This window comes from Dreissena polymorpha, chromosome 14 (genome assembly GCF_020536995.1).
Source record: "Dreissena polymorpha isolate Duluth1 chromosome 14, UMN_Dpol_1.0, whole genome shotgun sequence".
Classification (NCBI taxonomy): Eukaryota; Metazoa; Mollusca; class Bivalvia; order Myida; family Dreissenidae; genus Dreissena; species Dreissena polymorpha.
The window spans coordinates 65,909,417-65,926,761 of record NC_068368.1 but is presented as its reverse complement, the minus strand read 5'-3'; the positions used below and the strand labels follow the sequence as shown (position 1 = coordinate 65,926,761).

Here is a 17,345-nt window from a genome sequence, read left to right as displayed (position 1 = left end):
GTCTTCGACTGGAAATGAACCCGAAACATGAGGACATGCATGGGCCAATACTGAGTCTTCGACTGGAAATGAACACGAAACATAATGACAGGCATGGGCCAATACTGAGTCTTCGACTGGAAATGAACAGAACACATGAGGACAGGCATGGGTCAATATTGAGTCTTCGACTGGAAATGAACACAAAACATGAGGACAGGCATTGGTCAATACTGAGTCTTCGACTTGAAATGAACACAAAACATGAGGACAGGCATTGGTAAATACTGAGTCTTCGACTGTAAATGAATATAACACATGAGGACAGGAATGTGCAAATACTGAGTCTTCGACTGGAAATAAACACAAAACATAGTGACAGGCATGGGCCAATACTGAGTCTTCGACTGGAAATGAACAAAACACATGAGGACAGGCATAGGACAACACCGAGTCTTTGACTGGAAATGAACACGAAACATGAGGACAGGCATAGGCAAATATTGAGTCTTCAACTGGAAATGAACATAACACATGAGGACAGGCGTGGGCCAATACTGGAAATGAACACAAAACATGAGAGCAGGCATGGGCTGATACTAAGTCTTCGACCGGAAATGAACACGAAAAAAAGGGACAGGCATGGGCCAATACTGAGTCTTCGACTGGAAATGAACATGAAACATGAGGACATGCATGTGCAAATACTGAGTCTTCGACTGGAAATGAACACAAAACATGAGGACAGGCATAGATCAAAACTGAATCTTCGACTGGAAATGTACATAACACATGAGGACAGGCATGGGCCAATACTGAGTCATCGACTAGAAATGAACACAATATATATTCCAGCCATTAGAACATGAGGATAGGCATGGACCAATACTGAATCTTCGACTAGAAATGAACACAACATATAGAGTTGAAACGTTAAAGTGTAAAAACTACATTGTTTTACGTTGTACATTTTTTCTCCCCAATATTTAAACTTTTCCAAATGTTATATATGTTTTTGGAGTTAATGTTTTGCGTATTTTTGTAATAGTGTACTTGTGTCAAAATGTTATGACATGTTGTTATTCTGCAAGTCTATGTTTATATTGTGTTGTCAGCTTTCAAATCTTCTTATATATTATTCATCTGTCAAACTTTTACAACTTTGTGTCTGTTTGCTGTTTTTGATGCAATACAGGATTTTCATTATTATGCGTAACGTACTTTGGTGTAACAATGAAAATTACGGTAAGTATTTTTGAACCAGAAAAATCCACTTTTATCTCGACACTACTAGTTGTTGATTTATTCTATTATGTATTATTTAATGTTTGTTTTTACGTGTTGGTGGTATTGTTTGATTTTAGCATGTGTCTGTGCATTTTTTTAAGTTTTGTTAACTTTTTGTTTTGTCACTAGTCATTGTATAATACGTACGTTTAAGTCCGACTGTCTCGAGGATTTTTGCGGTTTCATTCCCGAACTCCTCAATCATGATTGCAGCACTTTCGCACTTCGCGTACAGGGCAGCGACTAAGAATGAAACAGATTTCAAAAAATAAGCACCGCCCTGATAAAACGGGGCTTCGTTCATGTGCACATAGGCGTTAGACCCTGTTTTTCCAGAGCTGTTCTAAAATATTTCACAATGTGCTACAATTATTTATCAAACTAAAAGCCAATATGTGTAGTATTAGGCGTGTTGATTGTTACTAGCAACTGCAACGTAAAGGAATCTTCATTCGAATGTGCAACAAATCCTATTAAAAGTAACTAAAAAACTGCCCTATTAGTGTGTAACTTAAGTTATATATTGGAATCAAACATAATATTTACTACATGCATGTACGTTAGCCACACCTCTTTATAATATGCAATCTAAGTTAATTAGTACTAGAGCAATTTAGCTTAAACCATCAGTGGCAAAAAAATGAGTTAATTAATGTAAACAACAAACAAAACAAAAACGGTGCGTTTAAATCGAGAGATATATTGAGATATCGAATAGTGCACTAAATGTTAATACCTACAACATATATAAGGTAATGACAAAGGGAGCTTACATTCCATCCAGCCTTTTGGCCACGACACTGCATCCTCTCCTCCATTGTCCTCTTTCTCATCGGCGGAACCAATGTTAGGCTTGTCTGGGAGGTTTTTGCCTTTTAGGCATGAAATATATTTTAATATAAAACAGATGTTACATTGATTAAATGAGTCGCGATCTGAGAAAACTGGGCATAATGCATCTGCGTAAAGTGTTGTCCCATATTAGCCTGCGCAGTCCGCACAGGCTAATCAAGGACGACACTTTCCGCCTAAAAAAGATTTTTGCTAAGAATAGACTTTCTTTAAACATACAATGTCATAAAAGCGGATGGTTTCGTCCCTGATAAGTCTGTGCGGACTGCACACGCTAATCTAGAACGACACTATACGCACATGCATTACGCTAAGTTTTAACAGAACGCTTCAGTCTGGTAAATCTCTGCGTAAGCGTAAAGTGTCAACCCAGATTAGCATGTGCAGTCCTTACACAGGCTATTCAGGGAGGACTCTTTCGTTTAAATTAAGTCTCTTCTAAACGAAAATCAAGTCTGGTCGGAAGGTGTCGTCCCTAATAGCCTTTGCGGGCTTAACAGGCTTCCCTGTGACGACACTTAAAGCACATGCATAAAGTCACACACTCATAAATAAAAACAATAAAAAGGCATATTCTTCTTTATAATTTGCCCTGTACGTTATATTCAAATATGCTACCACGCCCTGTGCGGTACTCGTCACACGTACCGGTAATTAGGACTCGATTGGTCATTGTTGGCTCGGGTACTACTTCATGTACCCCGGGTACTCTTAAGTATACTTACATGCACACTGGGTACAGTAAATATACTTAAACGTATAACCGAGCATTTTAACGCAAAATCGGTCGTTGTCGGTTGTTGTTTTTAATTAAAAAGGTTAACATTTATATCACGTTTCTGTTAAATGGCCTCTATATTATCGAAACTCATACTCAACAAGGGACAAAATTGTCACAAAACCAGGTTTGCAGTTGAAAAAAAGTCTGAAAAAGGGGGACAATTCAAAATGTGTTTTGTTTACCACATTGTGTAAAATTGACCTTGATTTCAAGAAAACAAGGGCTGTTTGTAAAACATGCAAGCCCCCCATATGGGCTGTCAGTTGTAGTGCAATCCATTGTGTGAATACGTTTTTTGTCACTGTCACCTTGACCTTTGACCTAGTGACCTGAAAATCAATAGGGGTCATCTGCCAGTCATGATCAATGTACCTATGAAGTGTCATGATCCTAGGCCTTATTGGTCTTTAGGAATCATCCGGAAACCATTTTACTGTTTCGAGTCACTGTGACCTTGACCTTTGACCTAGTGACCTGAAAATTGATAAGGATCATCTGCCATTCATGATCAATATACCTATGAAGTTTCATGATCATAGGCGTAAGCATTCTTGAGTTATCATCCGGAAACCATTTTACTGTTTCGAGTCACTGTGACCTTGACCTTTGACCTAGTGATCTGAAAATCAATAGGGGTCATCTGCCAGTCATGATCAAAGTTCCTATGAAGTTTCATGATCTTAGACGTAAGCATTCTTGAGTTATCATCCGGAAACCATTTTACTGTTTCGAGTCACTGTGACCTTGACCTTTGACCAAGTGACCTGAAAATGAAAAGGGGTCATCTGCCAGTCATGATCAATATACCTATGAAGTTTCATGATCCTAGGCCTAAGCGTTCTTGAGTTATCATCCGGAAACCATTTTACTATTTCAAGTTACTGTGACCTTGACCTTTGACCTATTGACCTGAAAATCAATAGGAGTCATCTGCCCATCTTGATCAATGTACCTGTGAAGTTGCGCGGTCCTTAGGCCTAAGCGTTCTTGAGTATCATGGCCGGGGCACTGGAAATTTCAGAAATGCTTCAAGTGTTTCCCACCTAACTAGAGTTGTACTGGTATGAAACCCAGGTAATTCTCGCGTGTATTTGTTATACTATGAGCACGTAAAAGAACCAAGGTATCTATTCGCAAAGAGCTAGGGTATCGCACCCGGATTCCTTGTATCCCAATACTGTCTCTTCTGCTTGCTGTCTCTCCAGCAAAACCAAAGGACCCCATTGGAAATAAGTGCTTGCACTTTTGTGGGTTATCCTTGGCCGCAAGGTCAAATAAATACATACATACATACATCATCCGGAAACCATCTGGTGGACGGACCGACGGACCTACCGACATGTGCAAAACAATAAACCCGCTCTTTTTCAAAGGGGGGCATAAAAAAGTCTGATAAAGATAGACAACTCAAAATCAAAATGTGTATTGTAACTGATTGTTCATAGTTACATAGGTGTTTCAAAATCAACCTTCTTTTAGTTGTGGCGACCTTGACCTTGGAGTTATTGGCGTAATTCTTTCGTGCGACACACCGTCCAATAATGGTGAACAAATGTGCCAAATGATTTTAAAATGTCACAATGAATGACATAGTAATGACCCAGACAAGCTAATTTATGGCTATTTTTGACCTTCAAACTCAAATTGTGACCTTGACCTTGGAGATATCGACGTGATTCTTTCGCGCGACACACCGTCTAATGATGGTGAACAATATGCCAAATGATTTTAAAATCTCACAATGAATCACAAAGTAATGGCCCGGACAAGCTAATTTATGGCCATTTTTGACCTTCAAACTCAAATTGTGACCTTGACCTTGGACATATCGACGTGATTCTTTCGCGCGACACACCGTCTTATGATGGTAAACAAATTTGCCAAATGATTTTAAAATCTGACAATGAACGACAAAGTTATGGCTCGGACAAGCTCATTTATGGCCATTTTTGACCTTCAAACTCAAATTGTGACCTTGGCCTTGAAGATATCGACGTAATTCTTTCGCGCGACACACCGTCTAATGATGGTGGACAAATGTGCCAAATTATTTTAAAATCTGACATTGAACGACAGAGTTATGGCCCGGACAAGCTTGTTCCGCCCGCCTGCCAGCCCGCAAGCCAGCCCGCCCGCCGACATTTGTCAATCTAATAACCAGTTTATTTTTCTACGAAAAAACCTGGTTATAAAGCATGCATTTGCTTTAAAAGAAGTTTGTTTAAGGTAAAGAATATAGTTTTACGATAATCGGTAGCGCGTTCTAAGACAGCGGATTTTGGGCGGGAATGCAACTCGGGTACACTCTAATATCGACCGGGTACGTTTAAGTATATGTACCGTACCCGGGGTACATGTTAGTATACTTAAGAGTACCCCGGGTACATTTAAGTAGTTCCCGGGCCGACAATGACGAATCGAGCGTAATTAGACCGTCGTCTGATCTTTGTATACACATATGCTGACGACAAATTATGTAGAACTTTAACTGACACTTGACATTTCCTGTAAAATGCAATAAAGCTGTATCGGTAGCATTTACTTTGTTAAGGTCGAATTGATAGGATTAGCGCTTATTGTTAACAACTTTATTGCCCATTGTGTGTATTGTGTATTCCATATATATTCTCCCCCTTGTATTGTTGTCGATGAAGGTAAGATTGTCATCAGTTTGGCCATTGTTGTAATTAAATGACTTATTGGAACATGGCTTCGTTTCTTCACACACAAGGACGTGGGATTTACAAGCACATACTATTATTTTCTCATGCGCCGTCATACAGAAAAATATCCAAACGTCGATGCAATATGTATTCTTAGGGGTCTTTATATTTTTGGACACTGAAAATAAGTTTTTATCTATATAAATTTTCGAACATGAAAGTTCAAACGATTTAATTAGCTTTAAATGGACCGTCAACCACAAACGACGAAAAAAAAGTTCTAAAATACCGTATTGTTTTATCATTATTAGTTTATATTGATTAAAATATCACGACTGGTACCTAACATTACTTGAAAACGTTGTTAAATTTTCATATTTTCAGTATATTTGGTAATATAAATTTACTAGGTACAGGTACCAGGTAACTACCAGTTAACTATATATAAAGCAAGTAGATTGATCATCATCGTCACGCGGTAAACCCAGGAATGCAAATTGTGCATGCGTAATGAATTGTATATATTATATATATAGAAGTATCAATCTACTTGCGTTATTTATTGTGTGTATATCGTTATGTCACCTATTTTCGCGATGTACTTTAGATTTCATATCGCGGAATTTTATAACCGAATATACTGAAAAGAAGTCTACTCTCGTTCGGCGGGAACAAGAAAAAATATCGAGATAACGAGAGCTTGATATATCCGATTAGGCGTTTTCAAAGAAATAACAGATACAAATCAATTTCATAGAATTCACTTCTTTTTCACGAGTGGAGCTAATCTTAATCAAGTTAATTAATGCGAAAATTACCGACAAGTGTACGTTTTTAACAATAAAATATATAATTTGTAATAAGATAAGTACATTCCGAATGAATGACACCGATGATTCCTTTATTTGTGTTAGTTAATGAGAAAAACGAGGCCTTTTATCGCGTGACGAACATAGCATATTTGACACGGCCGAAAGATGAAAGATTTAATGTTATGTTAATGTATGCACACCTTATATAAAATGTTTAGTAAAAGCGTATTTAAACGCTTATTTTCAATTAGTCTTTCGGCCTTGAGACAGGCTTTGTATTCATTGCCGTTAATTGCAGTAAAAGTGACAGACCCTACTCAAGTTTTAATAGCAAACCACATTAGACACGTGTGATCATTGATGCAATTAACGGATCAACTATCTACCGCACAGTATCGGGAGCAGCCGGGCGAAGCGGGACGGTGAAGTATCAAAGAAAAAAACTCTCATCTTTGCCGACACTGGGAAAGTAATTCGCACCAGAGCTCCAGATAATTTTTTCAGCCGAGGGGTATTTCACTCATGAAATTTTTAATTGATGAGTAAAAATCAAAATCCAATAATTTTAAGGAGTATTTATGTCCAAAGGATCAGAATTAATAATAAAATGTACATGTAGTGTTAACTCGCTATTACAAGCAGTCTTGTACACAATAAAGCAATCACTTTTGTTTTATTTAACAGTTGTTCTGTTGTTGTGTTTTGCCCATGGCTTATAAGCAGCCATTAATCTATTTTTCCTTCTTGATTTGGCAAGCCACTGTTTAGCACACACTGCACAGCCACGATCAAAATCTTCTAGGCTTGGCCCACAAAACTTGTTTATTATATGTGTATTTCGGCTGCCATTTAAAAAGTGCTTAAAGGAAAAAGGTTTGTACATAGTGCCACACAAGAGATGAACTGATAGCAAAAATTAAATGCTTGAACTTGGGCGATTCGGGGTTTATCGAATGTGATGTCAAATGTTTTCACCATAAGCGTATATCGATTCTCAACAATGCAGCGGGAGCCCGTTGTGTCAACATCGGCCTTTATCGTGGGTCAACATGAAATAATACCGTTCTGACTGAGGAGTGAATAATGTCGGGAACCACATTCTATACATAGATGGTCATGTCACAAAGTTTTAACTTGTGTGGACACAATGACGGGAACCAGTCATGTTTACATGAATTTATATGCATGTATAAACGGCTAATACGCATTAAAACTGCACACGATGCGTAATCCGAATTTAGCCAGGAGTTATTTTACGCAACAAAATTTTAAGTCATGCGTATTTCAATTGGTTTCATGCGTATGTTACGCAAATTCGCATCTTATCTGGCCCTCTGATTCGCACTTGAGATAAACCACAGTAAATACATGTAAATCGGGACTCGGGACAAATTTTACTATCGAGACATCGAATTATTCGAGATAACAAAAATCGAGATATGCGATGTTTATTAATATAGATAAAGAAGGAAAAAGGTTGGGACATTGAGCTTACCTCGACATATCGAGATAATCGAGATAACGTGAGTAGACTTCTTTCAGGTAATATATTGTGTGAACTTCTTTTAGGTAATGTAAAATATCAGTCGTGATATTTTAATAAATAAAAATTGTAAACAAATACGGTATTTTAGAACTTTTATTTTTTCGTCGTTTGTGGTTGACGGACCCTTTAAGCGTTCGAAAAATTAATAGCTTCGACAGTGCATCAATATGTTCCTGCGTTGACGCTTTTAATCGCACAATGTGCTTAACAATTATTCATTAATGACGTTTTGCACAGGGATAAAGTAACATCATGGGGATTTGGTTAAGTGACAGTTTTGTCCCTAAAAGTCTTGACCCTTTATTTTGAATAATTTTTCGGAAACGAAAAAAAGTTTTAATTTTCCGAAAAGCTTCATTAATAGTCATTTTACAAATGGGACCCACCTTCTGCAAGCGACTTCCTGAGATCCGCGAATGAACGTGTCTACGAAATAGTCTTTTTTTTAATTAAAAACAAACATATATGTCGACTAAAACGGTTTCCCAGTATGCTGATTTTAAGCATATACTACTTCACACATATGCTGCAGACACATAAAGTGTCTCAGGGACACTCTTTTTTTTTGGATAAATTGACACTATTGACATCCATACCGGCAGCATTCAAGAAACAAAACGCAAGCGAAAAATCCTCACAAAAAGGTACAAATTGCATTGAGAAATAACAGATAAACCCCCATTGTGGCTTTTTCAAAGTATTTTGTTGACGGCACCACTGATGATTGAACAGAGCCGTGCTCTGTGAAAAGGGGGTTTAATGTATGTGTAAAGTGTCATCGCAGATTAGCCTGTGCAGTCCGCACAGGCTTATCAGGGACGACACTTTCCGCATAAACTTTATATTTGCAAAAACAGAAGTTAAAGAAAATATCATAAAAGCGGAAAATGTCGTCCCTGATTAGCCCTTGCGGATTGCACAGGCTAATCTGGGACGGCTTTTTACGCACATGCATTAAACCCCCTTTTCACAGAGCACGGTCCATTAATATATTTATGGATGTGTTTTGAATTATACTAAAATAAGCCATAAAATTACAACAACAAAATACATACTGGTAGTTCACAATATGAATTTTAAAGATTGTTGATAGGATATGACCATGCACAGTTAAACTACTGAATACTTGTGTTTAATGCTGTACGAGATGTTATATGGAAAACGCATAAGCGTCATGCGGAGGCGTTCTATAAATACTCAATATGATTGTTTAAAGGAAAGTCTTTGCCATTTTAGTGTTCATACCAGTAATTAAAGCTGGCAAAGTCGATATGTTACAGAGCACCGATTTACAATTGCCTTTTTACACATGTCGATGAAATTAAGCTGTTTTTTTTCCCTGCGCCGGAATGTGTAGGATACCAACTTTAAATAGGCTTAAACGCTAATTCGATTGAAATTGCATATATGGACAGATACCTGTATTTATATTGTTTCGTGGCAAATTCAGCCTAATATTTAATGTTTTTCCGACTGCCTATTACCTCAATTAAACACAATTCTCCCGCAGATAAATTTTCCCATTTATACCTAGCGTCTAGAAAAAAGGCCTAGGCAAACATCGTAGACCCAGATGAGACGCCGCATGATGCGGCGTCTCATTATGGTCTGCGCTGTTTGCTTAAGTCAATTTCTGCAATAAATATTCTAAATATAGAAATAAATATACAAGACATCCCTAATTTTGGAAATAAATTGATCCAATTTAGAAGGATGGGAGAGTCCACTAGGAATAAATGGGTTAAATAAAGCTACTTAAGACGCGCAAGTAAATACCGATTCTACAGACCATTCATGCCATTCATGTGTTTGAATTTAAATTCAAATATTGTGAAGCAAATCTTCATTAATATATTCGTTATTTCAAACTTGATAAGAACATAAAACTTCATAATATCGCATGAGATTTTAATGCACAACACTAACTACTATATCTTACCGAAAATTCGTTCAGTAATCTGCTCCTGAAGTCGTTTGTTCAGCAGATTCTGAACATAAACTTCTCTGTATTAAACGCTAACCTAGTATTCTCTATTTATAAATGAACAAAAAAATCAACGGCGCCTTACCTCGTGAAACTGGTTTTTGTTTATATTGCCCCCTGCATTCCGCCAGGACAGCGAACAGAGCGAGTCCCAAAACTGCCAGAGTAGCCTTCATGGTTGTTGTGTCAAGTCTCGACCAAGAGTGATGACAACGGGTAAAAGGTGACAAATATATACCCCCGCCCGGAGCTCGGGCGATTCATTATCAGATATAAACTAGGTGGTCAGTTTTCGGTTTTGTAAATTTCCATTAAGGGGTGTTGCTGCAGTTTTGATGATTTTTTTCCATCTAATAACTTTTGCTCAAAATTTTTATTCAAGTACTACATACAAATACTAAATGAAAAATGCAATAAAAACATAGGGTCACCGGCTTTGTTTGGATTTTATTCACCATTATATAATATGTACTTTTTCATTAAAACTGAAAAATCTCTAATTGCATAATAATGATTAATAACCTATGAAATTGGAAACATGTAGAGATTATATAAGCTAATATATATCATATACCGTTTAAGTAAACCACAAACAACCAAAAAAATGGAGAACACAAGTTAACTTTTAAGAAATTTAATTTTTATAATTTTTATGTCACCCAAAAAACGTCATTTTTTTACTATTTTTACTACAAAAATGAAATTTAAAAAAGGTCTATTTAATAACTTTTTGCGAAACTTCTCAAATATGTTCATCTATGTATTGTTATCATGAAACAAAAATATAAAAAAAGGGGGTCACCGCACTTTTAACGGAGATTTTTTGTTTTAATTATCCCTACCGTCTAGACGTCAAATTTCATTAAAAAACAGCAATAAGACAAAACCCAAGTACCGGTACATAGATTGTCAGAAATATGCATAAACATTAGAAATTGTTTACAATCTTAACTGGGATCACAACAGCTTACAAAAAGAAATTAATAAAAAACAATATTTAATCACAAACATTATACCATACAGTATCAAACTCGGCCTTAATCATTAATAACTTACATGTTCACAGATTTCGGCATGTTTTGAAGTTTGTGTTTAAATGCTTAAAATTGATAAATGTAAACAACAGGACTAAAGAGCTCCAGTATAAAACAAGTATGAAATTAAAGAAAGAAAAAAAAGTAAAAAAAAAGTTAACCCCGCCTGGAATCGAACCACTGACAATTGTATTATGAACCAACTCGGTCATTTCTGATGATACTGATAACAAAAATATTGAGTCGTGATAATAGCATCATCGGTGTTGCTAATATGATTATAGGTGCTACCTAATTTACGGGCAAAAGCTTTTTAAGTTTTTTTGATAACCATGTATCAGGGTTCGACACTAAGGCACGTCCGACAGACATTGTCTAGTAAGATCGGTGGTCGGGCTAGTAAAACTGCGGGCTAGCTTGTCCGACTGGTCGTACATAAAAAATCTATACTAATTCATGTAACTGTTACTAATTGCTGTGAAAACCTTTATTTTTAATGGGTAAAATTACTCTCGTATCCGTTATTTACATTATAACAAAACTAGTGTATATAAATAAACGCGGAGCATTCACATGATTCATCGCTATTTTTAGACACAAAGGAGAGCTTCCTGCAGAAATTGCTTGTTTCCATTGGTCAAGGGGTCATGCATATTAATGATTTTTTGCAGTGTTGTAAAACTGAAGAGCATGATTTTATGACTTCTATCGAAAATCGGTATCGTCAATGTAAACATTTTTGCGTAGCAGACAAGAGAATGTAATTTAAAGAATGGCTTTGTTCAAGTTCGGCTTTTCGTCCGACAAATCAGTAAATAAAAAAGAATCTGACGCTTAAACTGACATGAAACTTTAATATGAAGAAACAAGAAAACGTCAATTGTATCCTAGATGGAAAATCGAGTCAGCTCCCATGGCTTGACTTTGACGAAGAAAAGCAAAAAAAGAGTTTTATTTTATTGTTTTACTCTATGCATCAAAAAAATCTGTTCACTGATTATTTACTGATAAATTCTGATTAAACAGTTACATGACACAATTGTGTTAATTTACTATGTCATTTATGGTCTAGTAGACATCAGGTTTGGGCTAGTACATTTTAAGAGGAGCTGGTCCGACGGTCTTGCTGTAAAAAAAGTTAATGTCGAACCCTGGTATTATTATTAAATATATGGACATGATTGTGTTCAAAATATGATAATTGTTGCAATAATTTAGTAATGCATCCAAAAAAATCAATCTTAAAACGAGTTACATGTTCCAAGCTTGAAGATCTAGCATCATATATATTTTTTTGTTTTCTAGCCACAGGAATTTATAGCTGGTTCGATGTCTGTGGTATAGTGGATGGGGTGTCTGCTAACTGGCTTAGTCACTGGGAGGTCTCTGTATTGATCCTTTAAGTGGGAGCATTCTTTAGATAACCCTAAAGACGTACTATGGCGTACCATTTGGGTTGAAAGTCAAGAAGACCTACACGTTAAAAAGAGAAATGTACGTCGAAGTACAATAAGTACGTCGACATGAATATAAAATACACTTCCAAGTATATATTTGTACGACTAAGTACAATTTGAACTTTGAGATACATGTTTGTACTTCTACGTACACATTTTCTGAACAGCCAATCAAAACACTAGTCTCTTGAGCCGCTTTTCCTTCAGATTTATTCATAATAAATGTTTAAAACTTTAGTTGAGGACAAAATGAATAAAAATGAATAAAAATATCAGAATGTCAAAATAACGTCACATAGAAGTTTCAAGTATTTAATGCATTGAAATAGATTATATACAAATTTGAAGAAGATTCAATTGTTACCTTTTTAAAATTAAAATTGTTCAGCATATTGTGCGTCTGAAATGATCATGCGGGGCGGAGTATCACGACCGTCCAGCGCATTACTGTGTTGGAAATTCCCAACGGTAACCAGTTACCAAGCATTAATGGGATAAATAATGTATTATAAACTCCCCGTTGGTGGTATTTTGTGATAACCATAACTTGCATAAGTCAGAGGTTAATTCCGCCACGCCAGGTCAATAAATACGCACAATATCTATGAGTTAGCGGTCGATAGTCGCATAATTTGGTATTAATTATAATAATAATAATGTTTCATAAATACGCACAATATCTATGAGTAAGCGGTCGATTGTGGCATAATTCGGTATAAATAATAATAATAATGTTCAATGTCAAAAATCTCTAAAAGCAACAGACGTAAGGTGTCTTCTGATTGGCTAACACTTAAGGGTCGGTGAAAATTGTACGTCGAAGTACATTTCTCGATCTACTTAGTAGGTCTTGCAGACTTTCGACGTCATGGTACGTCATATAGACACTAAGTACTGGTCCTACTCAGGAAACAGTTTGTTTCATCAAATGTCTCAATTCAACTTGACAGCTTGCTAAAGCAGTTGCATTTAGCATACAGTACACTGATTTAACATAATCAAAATCATGTGATGTGTCAAATCAATTTTGATTGACAAATTTGACAGGATTTTTGTTTAATCCAATAAGTTTTAGACTGTCAAATAACACACACTACGTATTGAAAGCCATACCTGGAGCTTTCGTCTGTATATCACTGACTTCATCAGAAGAATGATTTCTACTGTTGGGAAACGTTAACACCACTAATTGTCTTCTTATTTATTATCAATGTATAATTATGTGTAACAGCATAACAACATACTTGATTCGCAATTAAAATATTTAATAAATACAGGTATCTTGCAGGTTTCTAATTTTCTTTCGCAAACTATTGTTGAATAGTTTAAATTTTGTCGCCACTAAAAAACTAGCCATTTTGTAGCAATTCTAAAATCACAGTCTAAACTGCATACACTTAGCTCTATAGTTACAATATGAATGCAAATATTAGAATGGCAATGCATCATGTTATATAATCCATTTTTTTTTATTTAAACATTCAAATAACACATAACACAGTACATATATAAAAAGGTATGTGGTATTGTGTGGAGATACAAAACACTTCACATCATTTATTTGCACATAAAATAATAGTTACAAAATAAGTAAAACTAAAACACAATCATCAACCTACATTTCAAGAATATTTACGTATATGAAATTACTAAGTGGTGTTATTGTATTACCTTTTACAAAATTAACATTGCTGGTTTTGTACTAGCCATAAAACATTTATCATGGATTAACAAGTAACAACCAATTTATTAATTACACAATAGAACGGAAATCATATTAATTACATTATGCATTTACTAAACAAGCTATTTGCTACTGTTTAGAATTACACTATCTTACTAAAAATGATCACAGGTACTTAGTGCTTTTACATACTTGTGGTAAGTTTTGTATTACTAGTTTGACAATTATCGGCAGACACTTGTCGATATACAGACAAAATTTGCATGGGAACTTCCATTTTTTTTCAGCATAATTGCCTTCAAATTGTTAATTTAACAACCCTTTGAAATTGTTTGCACATCTGATCTTATTATACAATAGCTGATTTTTGTTTATAGATAGACATATATAGACTTTTCAAAGTTCTATAAAAGTTCACACATGTTCCATCCAAGTAAACAAGCAGAACCAATAAAGATCACCACAGATAATAACTGTGTGTATAGCTTGGAAATTTGATAAATCAGGAATCCCTCCTTTGTTGATTTCTGTAAACCAAAACTGTAAGTTTTGCTGGATAGAATGGCTTGTATGATGCTCAGCTCTTGCCTTCGGCTTCGCAGAACAGCTTCTAAAAACGGAAAACCAACAAATATCGTAAAATTTGATCAATTATGCAGACAATTTATAAATGTCTTGTTTTTTGTTGATTTCGAATCTGGAAGATTTTTTACGTAAGATTGTAGTACGAAAATCCAACGGTATCGGATTTTGTGGTTTTAGGCCTAAACTAATTATAGTGATATGTAACCTTTCGGGATATCGGTAAAGTGCGAGCAGACGAGGTGTAAATACGTTAAAAATTAAAGCTAAAAGACTAAAAAGTTAGATCGGAATATCTTTAAATTTTGTGAATAAATGTGTTTCTGGTGGATAACAACGACAATTACCAGAATATTGCTCATAATAACACGTAAAACGTCTTTCTGAGACATTGTGTACACACCGGTCTTACTCACAATAACGAAGTGACGTCACCATCTATGTATAGAATGCTTTCTGAGAGCGAATGAAAATGCGTCACATATTCTGACAAATAAACAGTAGGGTGTCGTTATTGAAATACCGCGAGAATACTGGAAGAATAGAGATGCCAACTATAATGTTTAAAACAAATAATTTTTTAACAAGCGTTTGTGATTTGTCAGGATAATAATAACAATAAGATATCGAAAAGATCAAAGCAAATACATTCGACAGAAATCTAAGATTCGGCAATATATTTAAGACGGGTTATGTTCACTTAAATTGTGTTTGGTAAAGACTGTAACTATATGTAGTGAACCAGTCTTCGGCTCATACTCACTGAAGAAGAGCATTCAGGGGAGATAATTGAGTAATGACTTAATTCTGGAACGGTTGCGAAGAAAAACAAATAATGCGAGAATATTTAGTGCGATTCGCTACACAATTATGATGTCATTGATATAACTTTTCCTGAGGTATGTATTTACATGTGATTTAGCATATGTCAAAGTGTTTTTGATTTGTTCAAGGCCATAAATAGCATCGCGAAAATATATGTCGCGTGGCAAATTTTTTTGAGACGTATCCATATGTAGTATTCTTATGTAATTTTATGTCTAAATTCCCATATGTATGAACGGTCAACGCCCGCTTCGCGGGCTTTTGCCCGTATAAATATATCCTCGGTTAAATAAACTGCCGCAACACCCCTTAAACCATGTCATTATTGGATTGTCAAATACAAGGACAAAACGGAGGCCCGATAAGGGTTAAATAATTAAGTAATGAAATCATTGCTAGAATGCCATATGCAAAGGCTCTTTAATTTGGTTATCGTTTCAAATCCAAATGTGTTGTCTCGTACAATTATTGCAAAGAACTTACATAATGAGTTACTTTAAAGGGGCCGTCCAACAGATTTTGGCATGAATTAGAGCTTGTCATTAACTGCTTTAAATGCTTTATATTGATAAATTTAAACATTTGAACAAAAATGTCCAGTAACAAATAAGAATACAATTAACGAAAAGAAGAAAAAACGTTAACAGGGCTCGAACCACTGACCCCTAGAGTCATGGAAGCTTGGAGTAAAATGTCTCCCGACTTTACCATTTGACCATCCACGCTCACGTCAAATGCGGAGGTTTTTTTTTTAGCTATATAAGCAATCCTCGTAGTTTTCCAAAATATCGATTTGCGTCGAACTACGCTTTAATCTGTTGGACAGTCCCTTTAATGTAATCTGCACGATATCGAACGCGATAAAAATGCTCCTCCCGTACATTTCAATTTTCGTCACCTGTAACATGCTTAAAAAATACGGCATAACAATACTATATGATGTTTCACACTATCCACTACACGATACAAAACAATACAAGATGTCCTGTCACACTATGCACTACAAGATACCAAACAATACAATAAGAACTGTCACACTATGCACTACAATTTACCAAACTATTCACTTTGACCTGTCAAACTGTGCACTACAAAAGACCAAACACTACATTATGACCTGTCACATTATGCACTACAAGATACCAAACAATACACTATGACCTGTCACACTATGCAGTACAAAAGACCAAATAATACAATATGACCTATCACACTATGCACTACAATTAACCAAACAATACACTATCACCTGTCCACTACCAATGACAAAACACTACATTATGACCCGTCACATTATGCACTACAAGATACCAAACAATACACTATGACCTGTCACACTATACACTGTACGCTACAAGTGACCAAGAAAATCAGTAGACTAATGTGCTAAGCCATTATGCACTATGTACTAGGAAAATATTACATGTTTACGAGTTGTCTATCACAACAAGCACTGTAAACAAACATAATGTGCTTTGTGAACTAACAATGAACACTATGAAAAGTATACCTGCCAGGAATCTGCTTCGTGTAATTGATTTTAATTTAGGAAAATACGTCAAGAAGTATATTAACTCCTGGAAATGGGTTTTAAAAGTTTAAAATTGACACGATCGGGCTTGAGAATTCGTACCAATAAAATTTGTAAACATTAAACTATGAACTCTCATATCTTTCACTTTTAACGTGCATATAATGTACTATGAATACTGATGCAGTTTGTAATACCGGTATTTTGAAACTCGCTATGATAATGCGTGTGAGCTACGTGTCATAATGCGTTATGTTAGTAAGTTTCTTTATGTACGATAATAAAGATAAACCCAATGTGCAGTTGAAACTACCGTTATTAACCATTT

General features: G+C 35.6%; 1 protein-coding gene across 2 annotated transcripts in view; it reads right to left on the bottom strand.

The window, feature by feature from the left end:
- Window positions 1-17,128, bottom strand: part of LOC127859071 (uncharacterized) — a 21,423-nt gene extending 4,295 nt beyond the window's left edge. The window contains exons 1-4 of one of the 2 annotated variants that reach the window (XM_052396480.1): window positions 16,997-17,128; window positions 9,990-10,096; window positions 2,040-2,138; window positions 1,414-1,509 (exon numbers count right to left, since the gene is read on the bottom strand). In XM_052396480.1, the coding sequence (XP_052252440.1) occupies window positions 1,414-1,509; window positions 2,040-2,138; window positions 9,990-10,080 (286 nt within the window). In that variant the 5' untranslated portion in view covers window positions 10,081-10,096; window positions 16,997-17,128. Of the gene's footprint in view, window positions 1-1,413; window positions 1,510-2,039; window positions 2,139-9,989; window positions 10,219-16,996 lie in introns of those variants that run through there. The other variant, XM_052396481.1, reaches the window with a different exon arrangement.
- Window positions 17,129-17,345: the final 217 nt, after the last annotated feature.